This window comes from Plecotus auritus, assembly GCF_963455305.1.
Source record: "Plecotus auritus genome assembly, chromosome: 10".
NCBI lineage: Eukaryota > Metazoa > Chordata > Mammalia > Chiroptera > Vespertilionidae > Plecotus > Plecotus auritus.
In genome coordinates this window covers 19,120,920-19,143,155 of record NC_137785.1, presented here as the reverse complement: position 1 = coordinate 19,143,155, position 22,236 = coordinate 19,120,920, and the positions used below count along the sequence as shown (strand labels likewise).

The 22,236-nt window shown below is 54.1% G+C and overlaps 1 protein-coding gene across 6 annotated transcripts; it reads left to right on the top strand.

Moving 5' to 3' along the window:
* Positions 1-1,024: 1,024 nt before the first annotated feature.
* On the top strand, positions 1,025-21,495 carry LIPE (lipase E, hormone sensitive type; the record flags this gene model as incomplete). 6 transcript variants are annotated; one of them, XM_080645467.1, is made up of 10 exons in its annotated part: positions 1,025-1,919; positions 11,874-12,409; positions 14,316-14,406; positions 14,526-14,671; positions 14,851-15,036; positions 15,238-15,532; positions 16,258-16,485; positions 16,716-16,892; positions 18,849-19,270; positions 19,757-21,495. In XM_080645467.1, the coding sequence occupies 10 exons, from the start codon at positions 1,025-1,027 to the stop codon at positions 19,979-19,981; spliced, it is 3,201 nt and encodes a 1,066-aa protein (XP_080501593.1). In that variant the 3' UTR covers positions 19,982-21,495. The 6 variants fall into 6 exon arrangements, with proteins under 6 accessions (XP_080501593.1, XP_080501594.1, XP_080501596.1 ...); XM_080645468.1 differs by lacking the exon at positions 1,025-1,919 and adding an exon at positions 3,647-4,233; XM_080645470.1 differs by lacking the exon at positions 1,025-1,919 and adding an exon at positions 3,657-3,744.
* Between the last annotated feature and the right edge of the window lie 741 nt (positions 21,496-22,236).

Genomic DNA, 22,236 nt, shown 5'->3' with positions numbered 1-22,236 from the left:
TTAATGCACTGGGCCTCTAGTCTATAATAATAAAAGCGTAATATGCTAATTAGACCAGATAGCCGAACAACCTTCCGGATGTCATTCCGGATGTCCTTCCAGATAAAGCCGCCATGGCAGGGGCTGAGGCAGAGGAGGTTAGGGGCAATCAGGCAGCCAGGCAGGTGAGCAGTTAGGAGCCAGCAGTCCCGGATTGGGAGAGGGTGCAGGCCAGGTTGAGGGACCCCTCCACCCCCCCCCATGCACGAATTTTGTGCACCGGGCCTCTATTTAAAGACAATATAGGTCTTAAAAAACTATATACTAGGTAATTTCCTAGTATATAGAACACCTTTAGGATTTGTGGTTGTTATCATCATCATCATCAAGGGTCATTGTACTCTGTGAGTTTCCAAACTAGTACAGAAGACATGTATACAGAACCATAGATTCAGAGCTAGAGAGATAGTGTGGAAGATCTCAAATACCATTGAAAAGGGCTTCAAGCTGTACAAATGAGAGGACATCATTCATTTTTTTTTAACATGGGAGTGAAATTAGAATGATAGTATGAGGAAATTAAACTGGCAACCATTTGAAAGTATAAATAAAGCGAAAAAGATTATTACTGCAGTATAGAGACAGCTTCCCCCTCTGATCCTTTCCTCAAACATCAGAAGGGGAGGGGGAAAAAAAAAGGAACACTCATCCAGAATCTGACTTCTGTCATCCCAGAGGACTAAGTTGGATGCTGCCTTATGAGAAAACAAAAACAAAAACATTTTAACTGAGTGGTGAGTAGGGTGGGGCCCTATTTATGACACAAGAGGGCAAGCCCCTCCCCTCTGGTAGAAGAGTGGTGGGCAACCAGCCTCCTCCTGTTTCTAATCCACGGGAGTTGGGGCCAGCAGTGGTCAGCCCACTTGCCAACTGCCTAAAAAAGACCAGGAATGCCAGGATAAAGGAGTGGAACCCAAAGAGAGGTGTCATCATGAGGAATCAATGAGGCATCTATGACAAAGGAGGCCTGGTGGGGGCCAGAAGGATGAAGCCTGGGAGAGCCACATCTCCCATGAGGGAATTAACAACAGTGGATCCAGGTTCTAAGTCAGTATCTAAACCTGACTGGGAACCTGAACCACACCAGATACCTATCACCCAGCCAGAGCCTGACCCAGAAAAGACACCCACAGCACAGCCAGCATCTAAGACGCAGCAGGGATTCAATACCCAACAGGAGCCTGCTTCCCAGCAAAGACCCCTCGCTCAGCAGGAGTCCCTTGCCCAACATGAAGCTGAATCCCAGCAAGAAACTAGAGCCCAACAAAAATCTGCTTTACAGCAGGAAATCCTTGCCCCACAGGAACCTGCACCACAGCAATCACCTCCTACCCAAAGGGTGCCCTTCACTCCAGAGGGAGCTGCCTCACAGCAAGGACCTGGGACAGAAAAAGAATCTAAAACTCAACAGGAGCCAGAATTGGAAGAGGAACATGTGGCTCAGCCAGCACCTGGCCCACTAGAGCCACCTCTAGCTCAACAAGAAGCTGGATCAACACCTCCTTCCCAAACTGAATCTATGTCCCAAGAGAAAGCAGGACAGTCAGACCATACAGGCCAGCAAACAGCTCCAGACAAATCCCAGCAGGGATCTTTGATCGAGTGGGGATTTCTATCAAAACTTCATGAACTATCCATACAGAGGCCAGCCTCAGAGTGGAAGACATTTCTTGAGTGGATCACAGATTTTGACTCAGAATCAGGTTCGGGGTATCCGTTTGAGACCGATTCACCAGCCATGAGGGATGGAACAATGACCCAGGGGATGAAGCTGGACCTCAAGGAGAAGCCTGGTTATGAGGAGATGTCAGGATGTGGTGGGACATCAGCCCAAGGGACGAAAACCAGCAACCAGAATCACAGACACTCCTGGGACTCGGGTGAGTTGCGCTTGGAGGAACGGGAGTCTCCCACGGATTGTTATTCATTCAGTCAAGAAGTACTGAGACCCTCCATCCCGGTAGCAAGCCAGTGCCTTTCCCTTCCCTCGTCCCCTCCCCCGGCATGCCACCTTTAGCTTCCTCACTCCCAAACTCCACGGCCCTTCCTTTACCCTATAACTTAAAATTTTTAAAATAGAAGAAGTACTGAGAGCTGCCTATCTCAGGTCAGCTCAGGTGATCCCTCAAAGGTTCTGTGAAACAAAGATCAACAGTCCCATTTGATAGAGGAGGAAACCGAGGCCTTGAGATGGAAAGGATCTGACACGAGGGGGGCAGTAGGAAGTGGCCAGGCCAGGATTCAAAGCCAACGAGGCTGCCTTCCTTCAAAGGATTTGAGGTAAATCAAAGTGTGAAAAGGTCCTGAGCTAGGGGCCAGAACAACAACGAAGCCTGCCAGTATTCATCCATCCCTCCCCAAACCCACTGAAGCACAATTCGGGGGCAGATACTGGAGTGTGCACCAGAGACACAGGCTGAATGGGGCACCTTACCCTCAGGGGGTTTCCATCCTGACTAGGCCGACATCTGTGCCTTGGCCATCCTTGAGCTGTCCGGGTCTTCCCTCCGCAGCAGGACACTTCCTCTCCCCCCCAGAGAAGTCCCAGTCCAGCCAGACCTGAAGGCCTTATGGGCTGTGTTCTGGAAGGGATAGCCCAGTGGTCGGCAAACTGTGGCTCGCGAGCCGCGGTTTGCCGCTCTGTTGACTAATGAGTTTGCCGACCACTGACCTAGACTCTCGATTCCAATAATTACAGGCTGTTGTTGTTCCTTGTGATTAAGCCCTAGGAGAGGGGGTCTGCCAAGTCCCAGACAAGGTCGGGCTAGAGGAAGGCAGAGTTGGGGGCAGTGGGAGGGGAGAGTGATGGCTGCCTGCCCTCCCTCCCCTCCTCTGAAGCAGTGGAGGGGGGGCGGGGGGGGCGGGTGTCTAGCTCCCATCCCCATTCTCTAGGCTCCAAAGCCTTCCAGGCAGAAGCAGGCATCAAGTTTTCTCCCTGGAATGAGGGGTTGCTTGTTGAAGTAGCCGGAAGCGGGGAAACTTGCAGCCCCACTCCAGAAGCTGAGGGCCGGCAGGGCACCGGTGGCCCAGCCCAGAGGCCCTCCCCCCTCCCCCCTCCCCCAGGCCCCGCGGGCTGGCCCGTCCCTCTCAGGGATGAGAAGGTAATTGATGTCAGTGCCAAGGCTGGTGGTAGGCCTTGGGAGGGTGGGGAAGAGGGGTGGGATGGAAAGAGAGGGAGAGAGGGTTCCAGGCGTTTTTCCGGTGCTGAGGGTGAAGAGTTGTGTCTCTAGGCCCCCAAACCGCCAGGGCGACCAGGCCGCCTCTCCTGAAGCGCCCAAGCGCCGTTGAATGTGTGCGCATGCGCGAGCCTCGAGCCGCCACTGTTTCCCGCCTTTTCCCGGGCGCGCGCCTCTCCTACCGCCGCCCCTCCCTGCCCCTGGCCAGCGTATTGGGGCTACTACGCAGGCGCCTAGTATTCTCCTTGCTTCTCCCTCTCATTCTTGAGGGAGAAGAGAAGGTAGAGAAAGGAACCGTGAGAAATGGAGCAATAAGAGAACTAGGAGGCAGGGGGCAGGGAGAAGGAGGGGCTTCCTCCTCCAATGGCTCGCAGGCAGAGCCCGCCTCCAGCGCTGGCGTCCCGCCCCGACTTTGAATTGCCCGAGGACCTGGCCCGCCCCCTGTCCTCAAGGGTAGGCTCTGCGGCGCCTCGCTCTCCCCGCGAGCGGGCGGGCCGGGTGGCGTTCTAAGGGATCCCTACATGGGAAGGTGAGTGGGAAGGCAAAGCTGAGAACCAACATGTGATAAGACCGAGGCTTCTGTGCTAGGGAGACAACCGTGAGACTCCCCACTAGTGCTGACTGAAGAAGGACGCTTTGCGCCGCCTCCCGGGCTGCATTTTTGTCGGTCGAGGGTCCTTGATGCGTATGAGGGGGCGGGGCCAGTCCTTAGGTCCTGGCAGCTGGGGGCGGGGCCCGGCGGTGGGGTGAGGCCCGGATAGTCCAGGGGGCGGGACCCAGAGCGGAGCAAGCCCAGGATTGGGTGGTATGGGGGCCCGGCGGTGTTGTGTAAGCAGGATTGGCCCTCGGGGTGGGGCGTGGGGCTTGGAATTGGTCCCCGTGGGGAACTGAGGAGAACTGATGGAGTCAGCGGGGGAAGCGGGGCCCGCCGGGGCCCCTGGGGCGCCGGCCTCGAAGAATGACAAAGAGAGATCCAAGAGGCAAAGCCGCCGGCGATGGCGAAAAATCAAGGCCAAAGGTGAGCACGCGGGGGCCGGCAACAGCCCGGAAGGAACCTTGGACATCCTGCGGGGAACTGGGGACTGAGTGGACTGACCCACCGCCTCGAGAAGTAGGGGAGTCCATGGACTGGCCCATTGCCGCTCTGCGGGGGAATGCGGAGATGCTGTGAGAGCGGAATATACCGCCGGCATAGAGACTACCGGACGCTCCACTGCTGTCTTGGGAGGAGAGTCCTGAATGGAGTCTTCTGGACCAGAGTTCCCGCTCTGGCTCCGCACTAGCTGTGTGACCGTAGGCAACTCCTGCCCTCAGTGTTTCCCACCTGGGAAATGGTTGGAGCGCCCGATTTTCAGGTCTCAGGCACTCTTGAGAGGACAGTAAGGAAGAAGTTTATAAGCTGTTGCCCAAAGAGGAAGTTTAGGAGTGAGTCAGAGAAAGGTAGTAGGAAAGGTGCCCCAGAGAGGGAAATGCCAGACATGTACTCCCAGCCTTCATTCATTCCATCCATTTCCTGTCAGTTCACCTGCTTGCTTCAGCCCCCCTTTCTTGGGGCCTAACTTCCTGACCCCCACTCCTTCTAGGACTAGGGTTTCCTGGGTTGTTTTCTGACTGCCACACTCTCCCTCAGGAGAAGGGAGGCCTGTCACCTGGGTCCCTAGGGTGCCACATTATTAACTGAAAGACAGTCCAACGAAGATGGGCAGGGGCTGGCAATAATTCCTTGCTCAGTTTTGAATATTTTTCAATCCAAATGAGGACCTGTGGAAAGTTCCTGTGCAGACAAGAAAATGGCTTAGCCCCTGGGCTCCAGAGATCCCAAACTGCCCATTGTACATCCCTGTCAAGGATAGAACTGGAATTGGCTCCAGATGCACATGCAGGCTCAGACAGGCTCAGACTGTTGCCCGAGGGCATTGACTGTCACATAGCAAAACAGCATCACAAGCAGGACAGAGTGCCTAGAGGCAGGCAGTACAGACCATGGTTAAGTACATGGGCACTGGAGACCTGGTTCTTCAGGCTATAACTTGTGGTACACTGGGCAACGGGCTCCTTCCTTCCCTGCCTCAACTTTTTGAGCTATAAAGTGGATATGATAAGAGTGCCTGACTTGTAGGGCTGTTGTGAGGATTGAATGAATGCAGTTACCCCCCATTAGACAGCAAGCTCCCTAAGAGTGGGGTTGTGTCTGCCTTGTTTACCCTGCATTTCCAGAGCCTACTATGCCAGGCACATAGACACTTAAATACTTACTGAATTAATAAGCAAAGGAATGTGTGAACTGTAACACTGGGACAATAATCATCGTGTTGCACTTGGGATTGTCATGGGGAGTCAGAATCCTCTTGGGCAGGACTTCCTGCACAGGGCTGAGCCAGTCCTCACAAATCCATGGGCCCGCCTACTCACAAAAGTTCATTCCCCCAAGCTCTGAGATTTGGCTCTCATTTCCTGAGGTCCTGCCCTGGTGCCAGGTCTCAGTTGGGTGAATCATTCCCCACCCCTGCCCCAAAGGCATCCAGGCTGGCTGGTGCAGTCCTAGTCATCAATTTGATCTTGCCAGTAACCTGATGACAATAGTGTCATTATGATCACCTTATTTCCCAAATGATGACACTGAAACTCTGAGGGAGCAGGGTCACCTGGGTTTTCTTACCTGGCCAGTGAGAGCAGAGAGATAGCTGCCCCCAGCCTCCTGAGGGCAGGGAGTGTGTGAGCTCAAAATTGCTGTGTGTCCCAACCTTAATTCACACAAATTCGTTCATCAGACATTCACTGAACACTTATTTAGGCCAGGCCTGGGCTTTTTTGGTGGTAAGGGCAGACACATTGGAGCTGTAGATGCAGACATTAATCAAATAATCTCACAAGCCAGATATAATTATAAACTATGATGTATACAATAGGGAAATTCCTGAGATAATGTAAGAGGGAGGCCTCCCAAGAAGGTGATATTGGACCCAAGGATGACTGCTTGGGCAAGGGGGGCAGGGAGGACAGAGGGGACAGAATGGGCAGAAACCCTCAGGCCCAAGAAAGCAGCACATTACAGCACAGAGGGAGCTCATCAAGGGAGGGGAGGAAGAAAGGCTGGGTGGGCATGGAGCCCAGATGGTCTCTACTTTAGGAGACCATGTCCAGGATGTGGGGCTTTTTCCTGAGAGAAGGGGTTGGGCTGTTGAGAGTTGGGAGTGTGTTTTAGAAAGAGCCTCTGGCTGCTATGTGGAGCAAAGACTGAAAGGGGCAAAATCAGAGACTGTCATGAGTTACATTTATCCAGATATGGGAGCAGTGGGGGTGGGAGAAGGATCAGGTTCCAGAGGTTTCTAGGGGGCAGAGTGGACAGGACTTCATGATGGATTAGATGGGGATAGGAAATGGCCAGGATGATTCCCTGGGTTCTGGCTTGAGCAAATGGGGAGTGATGCTTATGCCACATACACACACACTAGGATATGCACAAATATCTATATATATCCATACTCATACATACGCATGCCCACACAGTCTCTCTCACAGGCTGAGAAAAACACACGCAGACCGTGACACATGCATAAAAACATGCCTTCAGATATGCCAAGCAACAGAAAAATGCATAGATTGAGAAAAAATGTCAACACAACCACAGGCCAGGACAAATAATGGCCATGACCCTAACCTATGTATGTACATACATGCATGTGAACCTCAGACACTCACACCTGACCACCCAGAAAGCACATAGCTGAGACATGACAGAGAGAAGGAACAACACTCAGATCTACCATCCTTGCTGGTTCTGTGACCTTGGGCAGCATGCCACCTCTCCAGGTCTGGTTTCTCATCTGCCAGAAGGGGTGGTAATAGTCCTTCCTCATGCATCCTGGGGAGGATAAAATGAGTTACTTCACAAAAAGCACATAGAGAGATCAGTGCCTGGCTCACTACAGTCAGTCCTTAGAGTACTGTTTACTCTGGTGGGAACACTCCGGGAACTGGCTACACTCACTGGCCCCCCTTCTTCACCTGTACCCAGGCATCTCCCATGCAGAAACCCTTATTCTTCCCAGGCCCCAGACCTTGCCCTTCCTCCATCCTCCCCGCACTTCTTTCCCCCATTGCCCTGCTCAGTCCCCAGGGGCCAAAATCCAGGCCTGATTCAGCTGCCCCGTGGCTCTCTAGGGCAAAGGGCTGGTGCCCAGACAACGGGACCCTTCAGCCCTACCTCTGTCCCAGTCCTCACCCATGGCCCTGGTGGGCCTGCCCCTGCCCCAGTGCCCTCTGCCTGGGATTCTTGGCGAGTTTCTGGCAATCTCAACATCCCTTCCTGCCAGCTCCACCCAGCCTAGCCCCCGGGGAGCTGCCTAGACCAGGGCGAAGGGCAGAGCCCTCGAATCATGAAGGCCTGGGATCCAGCCTATTCCCCAGTGCTTTGTGCAAGTCACTGTTCTGTCCAGGTCTCCTCTGTCCTCATCTTCAATAAAGAGCCCTAGCGCATGGAGGGAAGTAAATAACAGTGGGTTTATAAAGTGGGAAACCACAGTCTGTTAGGCAATAAATACCACATGCTGGCCATGCTCCAAGCACTGTGCAAGGGGTTCAGGTACAGCAATAAAACAAAGTCCCTGCCATCAGGGAGCCTATAAACTGATGAGGGAGACAAAAAGCAGACACATAAATAGTCAATTGATTAGTATGCTAGCATTTGGTACCACAGAGGAAAATGACCCAGTACATACCTTGGTGAAGCCACGTGAGAACCACCAAACAGACAGCTATAGAACAGGCTGCCCAGGCGGCAGGCAGGATGGCCAAGTGCAATTTCCAGATGAGGAAACCAGGCTTATCCAGGACCACCTGGTGAGTGGTTTGGGCCAGTGTTCTGCTGTCACAGCCACCAAGCTTAGAGTTGCCGCCAGAGGCCTCTGTCTGTCCATCTTTTGTCTGCCCTGGGGAGGGGTGGTCATCTTCCAAACTCCCATCCATCCCCTTCTCCCTTCTACTGGGTTTTCTTCCTTCTTCAGATATTTGCTGGGCACCTACTATGTGCTAGGCCCCGTGATGGGCCTGCCCTCATGGGGATGGGTATTTAAGGGGGAGAGACAGGATTCACCTCCAGCCAAGCAAATGACATCGAGACTTCAGGGCCTCTCATTTGCACTATTCCCTTCCAAGATCCTGTACCTAATTTTGTATTTGTGATTTTATATTCCTTTTCCTAAACAGCCCCACTTCCACACATATAAGCTTCATAGTTCTTATAAGCTTCACCGCTCTAAATCCTGGTTTTGCCCCTGGGGAGAGACAAATAATACACATGTAAACAAACAAATGTATAATTACAAATATGTAAAGTTCTAGGAAGAACAATTTAAGTATGTTGGCAGAAAGTAGTGCTGGGTGGCATAGCTCCTTTAGAGATGAGCAGTTAGGGAATGCTTCTTCAAGGAGATGACAAGCTGAGGACTGAAGGGCAAGAAAGAGCTGGCCAGGCAAGAAGCTTGTGTCTCTCAGCCTTGCTTTCCCCACATGTGAGGTAGACAGAACAGTCACCGCAGGATGTGCTGCAAAGGCTAAGTGGCAGGTACAGGATGCCAGTGTGAGAACACCACACAATAGGACCTGTGCCTCGGGCCCCAGCTGGTCTTGGAAATACCTATAATCTGCTTTTGTCCTCCCAGGAGGGTCAGGCAGGGCTGGCTACCCTCTCTTTCCCCAGCAGCTGGGGCTGGCTCTGCCAGGGCCAGCCTGGGGGGATGGGAGTGGCAGGAGCTGAGATCATGGGGCCTTTGCTCCCTGAATCCACCCTGGAGAGAGGGAGGGCAGCCTGGCTGGGTGAGAGGGGACAGTTTGTTCAGGACGAGGGCTAAGACAACTGGGTCCAAAGGGGACTTGGGGCCTGGATTCCTGGTCTGAGGGAGGAGAGAGCTAAGGGCCTGGACTCCTGGGTCTGAGGGAGGAGGGGGGGCTGGGTACTCCTGGAGGTTCTAAAGCAGAATTGAACTGAAGCTGGGAGCTGACAGGGGGGCAGGGAGTTGGGTTCCATGCTCTGTTTACAGCACGTGGTTCTCACTGTCCCCTGTGGATTGGGAGGTGGATCAGTGGCCACACCCTGGGCAGGCTGGGCCCCTCCCCGGGTTTATCGCCCCAGGCTGCTACTGGCACAAGCCACAGTCCAGCAGTCCTAGTCTCGGAGAAGCTCTGAAGAGGCCTAGAGGGGTGAGTGCACAGCCAGCTGAGAAACAGGAATGGCCCTGAGACACTGGAATGGCCACTGGCAAACCCGAGGGCCTGGAAGGGAGAGGAAACACCTTCTGGGAGGAGCAGGGGGCCATCAACCCAGGAGCCAGGCAAGGTGCTGGGTGGGCTGCAGGAGGGAAGTGTCTCTGGAGCAGAGGGCATCCCCATCAAGGGGGACCCTCAAGTGTGAGGAGTCAGGCCTAGTCCAGTTTCTGAGGGCCAGAGCTAGGGGCCCAGCCTCCAGAGCACCGGGAGGGAGACATGGCTCTGGATCTGGGTTTGAATTCTGCTCACTGCTTTTATGTATGTCTGTTTTTGTTTGGTTGGTTGGGTTTTGTTTGTTTTTTAGAGAGAAAGGAAGGGAGAGATAGAAATTCGATTTGTTGCTCCACTTATTTATGCATTCATTGGTTGCTTCTTGTATATGCCCTGACCGGGGAATCGAACCTGCAATCTTGGCATATCGGGATGATGCTCTAACCAACTAAGCTACCCAGCCAGGGTGCTTTACCTTTTTTTTTTTTTTTCCCCATGGTAACGACTGCTTTATTGGTTGCAGTTAGTACAAGTCAATAAATAATGATCCCTAAAGAAAAACTCAGTTATTTATCAGCTTACTGAATGAAATTGAACCAACTGACTGCTGGGAGGATAACTAAAGTCAACCTTGCTTCTTGGGAAGTGAAGCCATAGTCAGCTGATATACGGCATAAGTTGTTTCACCAACTGTAAGAATCATGGTAGCTCTATACAGGAAGGCATCAGCTACCCCACCCTTTAGATGCACTGGAATTCCATTGTCCTCCTGAAATAGCTTTTGTTTCTCTGGAACTTTACATTCAAACTGCCTGTGTGAAGTAGTTCTTATGGTCCTCTGGGTGCCCTTGACTGAGAATCGAACCCTGGACCCTCAGTCCACAAGCCAACACTCAAACCACTAAGCAAAACCAGCCAGGGATCTACCATTTTTTAAAAATATATTTTTATTGATTTCAGAGAGGAACATCAATGATGAGAGAGAATCATTGATTGGCTGCCTCCTGGGATCTACCATTTTTTAAAAATATATTTTTATTGATTTCAGAGAGGAACATCAATGATGAGAGAGAATCATTGATTGGCTGCCTCCTGGGATCTACCATTTTTTAAAAATATATTTTTATTGATTTCAGAGAGGAACATCAATGATGAGAGAGAATCATTGATTGGCTGCCTCCTGGGATCTACCATTTTTTAAAAATATATTTTTATTGATTTCAGAGAGGAACATCAATGATGAGAGAGAATCATTGATTGGCTGCCTCCTGCACGCCCCCTACTGGGGATTAAGCCACAACCCGAACATATGCCCTTGACCGGAATCGAACCCGGGACCCTTCAGTCCGCAGGCAGACACTCTATCCATTGAGCCAAACCAGCTGGTGCTCTACCATTTTTCATGCAACCTTCAGCTCCTTAACACCTCTGAGCCTCAGTTTCCTCTCCTGTATAATGGGATGCTACCACTAATAGCTGAAACGTAAACTGAGGCTGTCTGTGTCTCAGAGAGTTAACAAGGGCAAATGAACAAAAACACACACAATGCTCTGAACACAGGATCTGGCACAGAGTGAACTCAAGGTCAGTGGTAGCGATGAGTGTGAGTACTATTATTCCAGGCAGAAGAGCAGAGCTGGCCCATGCAATCTAAGCGGAGTGCACTCCAAAGGCCAGAGCGTCTAGCTGGGAGAGGAGTGAGATGGAGTTTTGGGACTGCACAGAGGAACGGGAAGGGAGCTGGAGTTTGGAGGGGGTTCCACAGCCAGACTTGAGGGGCCAGGAAAGGGCAAGAGTGACTCTTCAGTTTTAAGTAAGGCTAGAATGATGAACTCCTTGGTTCAGGAAGAGAATTAGGCTTGGGACCAGGGTCCTGGGACACCATCAGGTGAATGGGAATGGGTGGTCTAAGAGATAAACTCTCCCAAATACTGGTGGAGGGGAAGAGCCTGTGGGCAATGCCTTGGGCCTGAGGAGATAGGATGAGGGCCTAAAATCCTGGGTCCTGAGAGAGGGGACCAGCTGGAGTCCAGACAGAACTAGAAGGAGTCCTGGACAAAGGACAGTAAATGGAGACAGATGCCTGAACTCTTAGGTCCCTGAAAGAAAAAAAAAAGGGGGTAGGAAGGCTCTAGGATGTAGGAGATACTGGAGCCAGGGAACCAATAGGAGAGAGCAGGGACACTGGGGAAGGACAGGCTGAGGGTTTGAACTCCTGGCTCCTAAAGAGGAAAAGATCTGGGTACCTAGGCTCCACTGTTGGGCCTAAAGGAGGAGGCTGGGTTCTGATGTGTGTATCTGAGGGAGGAAGGGGATAGAGCCTGGGCTGCTGGGGCCCAGGGCCCCAGCTGAGCAAGGTGTGATCCAACCCTGCTTAATGAGCCTCTCCACTGCCCCCAGCCTTGCAGCTCATACACAACATGGACTTACGCACGATGACACAGTCTCTGGTGACTCTGGCAGAGGACAACATGGCCTTCTTCTCCAGCCAGGGCCCTGGGGAAACAGCACGGCGGCTGTCAAGTGTCTTTGCAGGTGTTCGGGAGCAGGCGCTGGGGCTGGAGCCAGCCCTGGCCCGCCTGCTGGGTGTGGCACACCTCTTTGACCTGGATGCAGAAACACCGGCCAATGGGTACCGCAGCCTGGTGCACACAGCCCGCTGCTGCATGGCGCACCTGCTGCACAAATCACGCTATGTGGCCTCCAACCGCCGCAGCATCTTCTTCCGTACCAGTCACAACCTGGCTGAACTCGAGGCCTACCTGGCCGCCCTCACCCAGCTCCGAGCTCTGACCTACTACGCCCAGCGCCTGCTGGCCACCAACCGGCCAGGGGGGCTCTTCTTCGAGGGCGACGAAGGACTCACCACAGACTTCCTGCGCGAGTATGTCACCCTGCACAAGGGCTGTTTCTACGGCCGCTGCCTGGGCTTTCAGGTGAGCCCCCTGCCCTACCCTGGACCCCAGTGAAGGCACCTGGTGGCCCTAATCTGGCCCAATAGTGTAAAATAACCACAAGGTTCATGGGTTCAGAAAACTGCGGAAACAGAAAGGGAAGCTGTCTGGGGCCTAGACAGAGCTACACCAGGAACTCAAACATGTGGCCCCAGGCTGCATCCACCATGTAGCAAGAAATCTTTCATTTGCATAGCTTTGCACCAGGTTCCCCACTGTTCTCCATGGTCCTATACTCAGGAGATCCATTCACTCTTTTATGTTACCTCTCTGGCCCCTGAGATCATTTGAGACCCCCAAGAGGATAGTCAGTATTGTTCTCACAGGCCCATTTGTAAGTGCATCACTGGACGCCTGGAAGGGAGGAGGAGGGGTGTGAGCCCCATTTTACAGAGGTTCAACTGTACCCAGGTCTGCCTAGGCTTTTGGACTCACCTAAGGCGCTGTAGAATCGGGATTTTCAGGCTTAGGGTAGGGCCAAGGAGCAGATCTAAGTTGGTGACAGGAAAACCTGGTCTCAACCCCTTTCCTCCCTGAACTAGGACCTTGAGTTCTGCCCGCTGCAGGCCTTCTACCCTCTGCTCACCCCAAACCACGCTCAGGGAGACACAGCTCATCTCAGCACTAAAAGGGAGGCAGCAATGAGGCCTTCCAATTCATAGGAAAAGTAGTTTGTGGACTCAGAGAATTGGGGGACCCTTGGGGCACCAGGTTCAGAGCAGAGACCCAATTGCCCCTCCCTGGGGTCAGTGCCAGATCCCCTAGTCCCCCAGCCACATCAGGGAACCTCACCAGGAGTATCTATAGCCCCTTTCAGACCCTCTCATGGCCTCCCCCCACTTAGGTGATAGCTGAGGTTAGCAGTTTCTCAGCCTCTATCCCACCCACCATTCCCCATTTCCCTGCGGGGCAGCCCTTCTTCAGTGACCCAGCCTGAGTGTTCCTGGGAACTCCCCCTCACCTAAGCTGAACCCACAAATATTGATCAGCCCAGCTGGGCCAGCCAGCTCCTCCCTATGTCCTGGCCATGACCTTCAAGTCACGGGAGAGAGATCCTAGGGCCACTTGAGCCAGCAGCCAGCCACAGTGGCCAGGCACCCCTGTGCTCTCTGGCCTACTGGGCCCCCGGCCAGGGGGAGGGCCAAGCCTGGCAGCTACTCTGAGGGCCCAACTGTTGCAGGACAGCCTCCCCCTGTAAAATGTCAGCCCCAAGAGAGCAGAGGTCTCCCTTGTCTGGGTCTTGCCCAGCCCCTGCTCCAGCCCAGTGCCTAGCGCTCAGTATTTGCTGACTGAACAGAAGAACCCTGCTGGTCCTGTGCCCACCTCCTGTGGCTTTTTCCCCTCTGATCTTGTCTCCCCATCCTCTGTCTTCCCTAAGCTGCCTGGCTTCTCTCTCAGGTACTATCTCCCCTTTGGCTGTCTCTCTGCCTCAAGATCTCTGGCCCTATCTTTGACCTGACCATCTCCCATCTGTCTTCCTGTTGACCTGTAACTGATCCCCATTGCTGTCCACACCTCATCTCTGTCCTCGCTGACTTTCAGGAAATCCCTACATCATCTTACTCCCAAGGCCCGCCTCAAAGCCTTTGCACTTGCCGTGCTCTCTGCAAGGAACAGCCTTCCCTCACTTCATTTGGGTCCCTCCTCAAGTCCCTCCTGGAGACCATCTAAGTAGCCTAACCCCTAGCCATCATTCTATGTCCCCTCCACCTATTGTCTTTCAAAGCATTAGTCATTACTTGATATTATATGGCATGTGCCTAGAGCAGTGCCTGGCACACAGAAGGAGTCAGTAAATGTTTGTTGAATGACTATGTCTGCCCCTCACTCCTGCCTGCCCCTTGTCCCTCTCCTGGGCAGTGGGTGACACAGCAGCATCTCTCCACAGTTCACGCCCGCCATCAGGCCATTCCTGCAGACCCTCTCCATCGGGCTGGTGTCCTTTGGGGAGCACTACAAACGCAACGAAACCGGCCTCAGTGAGTCCTGGCCAGCCGGGCCCTGCCTGTACCACCCCTGCCCTCCCCCCCGCCCCTTCCCTATCCCTGCCCCTACAGCCTGACCTGCCTGGGCCTCCTGACACCCTCCCGACCCCCAGGTGTGACAGCCAGCTCCCTCTTCACCAGTGGCCGCTTTGCTATCGACCCAGAGCTGCGTGGGGCTGAGTTTGAGCGAATCACTCAGAACCTGGACGTGCACTTCTGGAAAGCCTTTTGGAATATCACTGAGATCGAGGTGCTATCGGTGAGCATGGGGCCTGATAGGACCCTAACCTGTTACAAGAAGGGGACACAGAGGCCCAGAGACCCATCCCAGGCCACATCAGGTCTCTGCAGGGCTCCAGGCCCAGGGATGGCACATAAGGGAATAACTGGGGGCTCAAGCTGCCCATCCCCAGAGCCCTTTCTGTTTCCTCCCACCAGTCTCTAGCAAACATGGCATCGGCCACCGTGAGGGTAAGCCGCCTGCTCAGCCTGCCACCAGAGGCCTTTGAAATGCCACTGACTACTGACCCCAAACTTACAGTCACCATCCCACCCCCCTCGGCCCACATGGGGCCTGCACCAGTCCTCGTCAGGCTCATCTCCTATGACCTTCGTGAAGGACAGGTAGGGCCCCTGCCTCAGCCAGGAACAGGTACAGAGCAAGGGGCACCCTCACCCAGATGCCCTTCTTTTTTCCCTCCATGCTGTCTCAACTCTCACTGCTCACACCTGCTCCCCTCCTGTCTCTCTGAGTACATCCCCTTGGTGGGGGGAGGCCTAGGCAGGCTGCCCCAGCTTCACCCTCCTCCTCCTCCCTCACCCCAGGACAGTGAGGAGCTCAGCAGCCTGATGAAGTCTGAGGGTCCTCGGACCCTGGAGCTTTGGCCACGCCCACAGCAGGCACCCCGCTCTCAGTACCTGGTTGTGCATATCCACGGTGGTGGCTTTGTGGCCCAGACTTCCAAGTCCCACGAGCCCTACCTCAAGACCTGGGCCCAGGAGCTGGGCGTCCCCATCCTCTCCATCGACTACTCCCTGGCCCCAGAGGCCCCCTTCCCCCGCGCGCTGGAGGAGTGCTTCTACGCCTACTGCTGGGCCATCAAGAACTGCGCCCTGCTCGGTGAGCCCAGCCCTCAATGCCACCTACTCTGTTCCTGCCCCAGCCTGCTTCAGCCCCCAGCCCACACTGCAGGGGAGTGAGCCATCTTGTTTCTCAAGCCTCAATCTTCACCCCCTGCCTCCCCTTCCATCTCTGCCACCTGGCCGCCCCCCCACTGCCCACTCCTCCATCTCTGCCTCAGCACTCTCCCCATTGCCCCACTGCTCACCCAACTTTCCATCAACCACTTCCTCCTCCCCACTCCAGCCCTGACACTCCATCCCCCCAGCTCCCCCATGGTAACCTCCTCTGACCTTTTCTCTCCTGTTTCCCATGTCTCCAGCCCATTGTTCCAGCTCCTCTGACATTCCACTTCCGACATTTTGGGAGGCACAAAGCAGGATGGGACTGTGCCCATGCCACAGAGCCCATGGCCCTTTGTCAGCCTGAACCCTGGCTTCCATTTCCTGGCCTCAGATGCCCCCTCCCTCCCTCTCCCTACTCCCACCCCCACCTTGCTTCCAGCCTCCCAAGCTTCCTCACAGCCTCCTGATCTGTCCAGGCCTCTCCATGTCCTGAGTTGGCCTGATTCTCTGATCACTATCCTCCAAATAGGTCCAAATCCCTGCCTCTGTTTACCAGTCTCTGACCTTAGGGTTGCACATCCCCGCTCTGAGAGCCCAATGCTCCTGGACCAGAGCTGTATTCCTCCCTGCCAGGCTTGACCAAGCCCCTCTCCAAACCAGGCTCAACAGGCGAGCGGATATGCCTCGCCGGGGACAGTGCAGGCGGGAACCTCTGCTTCACCGTCTCCCTTCGGGCAGCAGCCTACGGGGTGCGGGTGCCAGACGGCATCATGGCAGCCTATCCAGCAACAATGCTGCAGCCCACCGCCTCTCCCTCCCGCCTTCTGAGCCTCATGGACCCCCTGCTGCCCCTCAGCGTACTTTCCAAGTGTGTCAGTGCCTATGCTGGTAAGGCCCAGCGCTGGGACCTAGGGGGTCAGGATGCCCAGGGCCTATAGGGGCAGGGGCTAGAGCCCTGTCTCCTGGGTCTGAGAAGGGGCTGAGGACAGGAATCTGAGGCTCCTACTGAAGCCATAAGCTATTCCTGTGTTCCCGGGGGCATAGATTCCTGAAGCTCTGGGGTTGAGACTGAGTCCAGAAAGAGAAGAGACCAACCCAGCCCCACATACACTCCACAGGTGGTGAGACAGAGGACCACTCCAACTCAGACCAGAAGGCACTGGGCATGATGGGGCTGGTTCAGCGGGACACAGCCCTGCTCTTCCGGGACCTCCGCCTGGGAGCTTCCTCGTGGCTCAATTCCTTCCTGGAGCTGAGTGGGCGCAAGTCCCCCCGAGACTCAGTGCCCATGGCAGGTAAATGAAGCCCTCCCCACACACCCATCCATCATGCCCAGGAGGGACAGCCTGGCACACCACAAGATCTGAGGGTGGAAAGAGGCTGTGCCCTGAGGCCCTCAAGGAAGCAGAGATCACCTTCCTGGTTCTGCCCCATATCTGTCCTGGTCCCTACCAGGAAGCCTTTCCTGGTCCCTACCAGGAAATTCAAGGATTTCTGGCCCCCCAGGTCATCGCAGTCCCAGGAACTATATGATTTAACTTTCCAAACAGCCTTTCCCAGAAAGGGACCTCAGTAAATGCTCAGAAGGCCTGTCCCAGGAGGGCCCTCAGGTGGAGGGCAGCCCTCTTAGATTCTTTCCAGACTTTTAACAGAGACACGTGGGGGTAATATCCCTGCTGCAGAAGCCAACCTGGGAGGCTAGGGCAGGGAGATCAGCAAACTGGATGGACCTCGGGAAGAGGAGGAGATTCCCAGACTTGGGTGGGTGGCAGGGCACTCAGGCAGCTCAAAGTCACTTCCACCCAGGAATCCATTTTTTCTCACCTTTCACATTTTAAGGGTTTTAAAGCATAACCAACTCAACTTATTTTCTGGGTAATAGGAATGCATATTCAAAAGTATATGAATACGCAGAAAATTATTCCAGTTTTATTTTAAATTAAGTTTTGGTTTTTAGGATAGTCAAATGAATGCAAATAAACACACACAAAACCAAAAGGGATTTGAATTTTAGGCACATGGACCATTGAGCACTGGAGTTTTTCTTATAGGATAAAGGTAACAGGAAAACCCCCAGAGCCCCTGCAGACACACCACCAGTCTAACACCCTACTATACCAGGTACTTGCTGGGTGATGTGAGCCTTGCTTTGCTCCTAGTGAAATGAGTACAATAAAAGTGCCTGCCTCATAAGGACTGCATGCACCTGTTCATTCCAAGCACCCAGCAAAATACCTACTGGAACACAGTAGGTGCTCTTAGAGGATGCCGGCACCCCTGACTAGCCGGACCCTATGACTCTAGTCAATAGTTCTGTTCCAGTGACCCTTGGCGTCACAGAGCACTTATGCAGTTATTTTTATATCTTGCATTTTACCTCCATGGACTTATAAAGACTGAAAAATATAGGTCTTGGCCCTAGTGATAAATAGCATCATGGATCTGATAAAATTAAGGGACCTCAGGCCAAGGTGGGCACACCAGATAGGCCAGGGGCACATCTGTAGTATCATTTGGGTACTTGTTGCCTGGTCACTCAAAGGTAAGGGATAAAACTGAAGAACATAAGGGGCATTTTGGGAGTAGATCTATGTGGCTACAGGTGTGGGATCCCTGGGAATCTAATATGCCCCCAAGCCTCTTTTTAGCTCCCTCTTTAGCCTCCTTTAAAGCCATGTGGACCTGCAGGCCTTATTCCACTTTGATCCATTCATACCCTCGGTGTCAAACAGCCATCAAAAGATGACTGGGCCTCATGCTGGGCCAGGAGGCTGCTGGAACAGGGTGCCAGGCCTGGTAATAAAACAGCAGGACTTAATCCAATATCTTATCCCACTGAATCCTCAGTACCTCCTATGAGGTAAAGATTATTTTTATCCCCTTTGTACAGATAAGGAAACTGAAACTCCCAGAGGTAAAGTGACTTGCTCTTAACCTTCCCAGTCACCACACACACACACACACACACACACACACACACCCCTCCACTAGAACAAGGCTCCACCTCCAGGACCACACAACTCTTTCCTCCTCCCCCTTGAAGTTGCAGCCTGGGCACCTGAGTTCCCACCCCCACCCCCAAGGAGGGTGTCTGGGGGAACACTCCAGGTCTCCACAGCTCTGGGATGCAACTCCTCCTCCAGAGTTCTCTGCCTTCCCTATGACCTTCCCTGCCAGCCACCCACACACCCAGCCAACACAGCTAGGCCAATCTGCAGCCCCAGCCGGCCCTGACCCTGCTTCTCTCGCAGAGTCTATGCGGCGCAGTGTGTCTGAAGCAGCGCTAGACCAGCCTGAGGACCCAATGGGCACGGACTCCCTCAAGAACCTAACACTGCATGACCTGAGTCTCAAGAGCAGCTCCGAGACATCAGGCACCTCTGAGCTGTCCCTGTCGGCGGAGACACTTGGTCCCTCCAAGCCCTCAGACGTCAACTTCTTACTCCGGCCTGAGGATACACCAGAAGAGGTTGAGGCCCAAGATGAGCTGAGCCCCGAGGACAAAGGCCGGGGAATTCGTGCCACTTTCCCTAAGGGCTTCCGCCCGAGGCGCTCCAGCCAAGGTCCCACTCAGATGCCCATCTACTCATCGCCCATCGCCAAGAACCCCTTCATGTCACCACTGCTGGCACCTGAGAGCATGCTGCAGACCCTACCGCCTGTACACATCGTGGTGAGTGCCAGACAGGGAGCAGTGAGGCGGGTGGGTGGGATTCAGGTACACCTGTGGAAGAGAGCTCCTCAGAGGGGGAAAGGTCAGTAGCCTGGCCCCAAGGGACAGCCATGCCCCCAGGAAGGAACGCCTGGCAATGGAAGAATGGAAGGGAGTCAGGGCTGCAGTTTTCTTTTGCGGTCTTGCTAGGCACCAGGGGGCCATGGGGCAGCCACAGGGCTTGGAGAGTCAGGGAAGGGAACAGTGGGTCCTGGGGAAGGAGAAGCCGGCAGAGGCCAGGGAACCCAGTTAAACTCATTCTGCAACTCCCCACCATCCCTCCACCTCTCCCTCCTCTGGCCTCGCATGTCTCCTTCCTCTGTCTGCCCCCTTGTCACACACACACACACACACACACACACACACACACACACACACACACATCTTGGTTCATGCACGCGTCCCTGTGCCTCACCCCCACTGTCCCTCACCCCCACTGTCCCGCAGGCATGTGCGCTGGACCCCATGCTAGACGACTCCGTCATGTTCGCGCGGCGGCTGCGCAGCCTGGGCAAGCCTGTGACGCTGCGCGTGGTGGAGGATCTGCCGCACGGCTTCCTGAGCCTGGCGGCGCTGTGCCGGGAGACGCGGCAGGCAGCCGCGCTGTGTGTGGAGCGTATCCGCCTGGTCCTCACTCCACCCGGCACCACCGCGCCTGCAGCGCCGGTCTGAGCCTCGGACCAGCCAGGCCGCGCGGTACAGGGGGGCGGGGAGGGGGAGGGACGGCACTAAAGGCCTCTTGTTCCCATCTGCCTCGGCAGCCTCTTAGTGAATACTGTAATGCTCCGGAGGAGGGCCGCGGGAGGGGGTGGGCTGTGCCTTAAGTCCTACGGTAAAGGAGGGCCGGGAGTGAAATCCTGGCCTGGAGAAGGGGCGCACGCAAAACCAGTCACAGCTGGACCTGTACTCCACCACTGCCTTCCTCTGCTGCTGCCACCGGTGCTGGGGTGGGTTTGTTTTTGTTTGTAAATAAAAGTACTTAATTAGTTTGGCCTCTTGCAAATGGGGGCGGGGTCGTCCATCTGGGGGCAGCATCGGAATCAGCTGCTGGGAATGAGAAACCTAGGACTGGAGAGTTGAAGGCTGAGGGACCAATTTAGGATTCTGAAGAAGGAGGGGCCTGTGGGCCTGGATTCTTGGGTCCAGAGAGATCCACCTCCCCACAGATTTAATCCAGGTAGAGCGCCAGAGGACTCTGGGTTCTTAGCTACTTCCCTTTCTCAACCCAACCCCAGCACCCACCAGAAGGAAACCCACACCCCAGAGAGAATTGGAACAAAGCTAACAAGACACCAGAAAAAAAATTCTGGAGGCCCCAGCTCTGCCCGGCTGTGACAGTCACTCAGTCCCTCAGCCAAGACTCTGTGACCTCACCCTCTTGTAGGCCCTGGGTTTGGAGCAGGGGCGGTTTCAATCCACAGCCTACACTCAAGGGACTCAGGGAGGATGGAGGATGGAGGATGGATGCAGACACAGGCTGTCACAGCCCCCATCAAGGACTCCACCTGTAGTAGTCAGGGAGGGCTTCACAGAGGAGGTGATCCAAGCTTGACCTTAAAGGATGAACACACGTTTGTTTGTTTGTTTGTTTGTTTGTTTGTTTGTTTTTAATACATTTTTATTGATTTCAGAGAGGAAGGGAGAGGGATAGATAGAAATATCAATGATGAGAATCATTGATCAGCTGCCTCCTACACGCCCCCTACTGGGGATCGAGCCCACAACCCAGGCATGTGCTCTTGACCAGAATCGAACCTGGGACCCTTCAGTCCACAGGCCAATGCTCTATCCACTGAGCTAGGGCAGTACAAGTTTGCTAAGCAGATGAAACATGCAAGGTTGTCAGAGCCAGTGGACAGTGATCAAGGCCTCTGCCCGACAGAAGGTCTGGTGCCAAGTAGGGAGTGGCCTGAGGGACATGGCATGGTCAACAGGGACAAATCCTGAAGGACCTGGAGTGCAATTTGGACTATAACTGGAGGGCAGTGAGAGGGCTTTGAGCAGGGGAGGATGGGATCAGCTTGTGGCACTGAAAAGGGCCAGGATGGAGCCAGGGAGACAAGACCTGAGCAGGGGCAAAGAGTATGGAGGGTAGGGTGTGGGAGTAGGGGTGAGCAGACACCAGACCCAGCCTTAACTTAGGTCGGATGAATAGGACTTAAGTGTAGAGCAGAGGCGACAGGAGAATAAGGGGACTACAATGAAAATCAGGTCTGGCCAGAGCAGTAGGTGCACAGTTAGGCTGTCTCTATGGGGAGGAGGCTCAAGTGTGTGTGGGGGGGGGGGGGGGGAGGCGGTTGGAGGATGTGGAGGGCTGTTTTGCACACAGAAAGATCAAAAAGGCCTTAATGAGCCAAGCCAGCGAGGCTCAGTGATTGAGCATTGACCCATGAACCAGGAGGTCATGATTCAATTCCCAGTCAGGGCACATGCCCAGGTTTGGGGCTCCATGCCCAGTGGGGGTAGGGGGCATGCAGGAGGCAGCCAATGAATGATTCTCATCATTGATGTTTCTATCTCTTCCTCTCCCTTCCTCTCTGAAATCAATAAAAACAAATAAATAAATAATGGGTTGGTGGTTTTTTTTAAGAGAAGATAAGGAATAAAAGGGGGAAACGTCTTTTTTAAACAGTCTTGAGACTATCCAGAGGGACATCCAGGAGGCAGCAGGAGAGTAGGCTGGCTGCTCACTTCTGACTGAAGCTGAGGGACTGGAGCCTTTCTAGGAAGACGGGGCAGGTGGGGTGAGCAGAGAGCTGGGACAGACAGAGCCCTGAGGACCAAGGCCTTGAGTAACGGGCAGGCAGTGAAGGGAGAACCCTGGAGGGCGCTAAGTAGCTGGAGAGGAAAGAAGCTGACCAGGAAAGAAGAGGATATAGAGCAAAGGCAATGTTAGTTGGGGGGAGTGGTCTATGTCTGATGAGAAC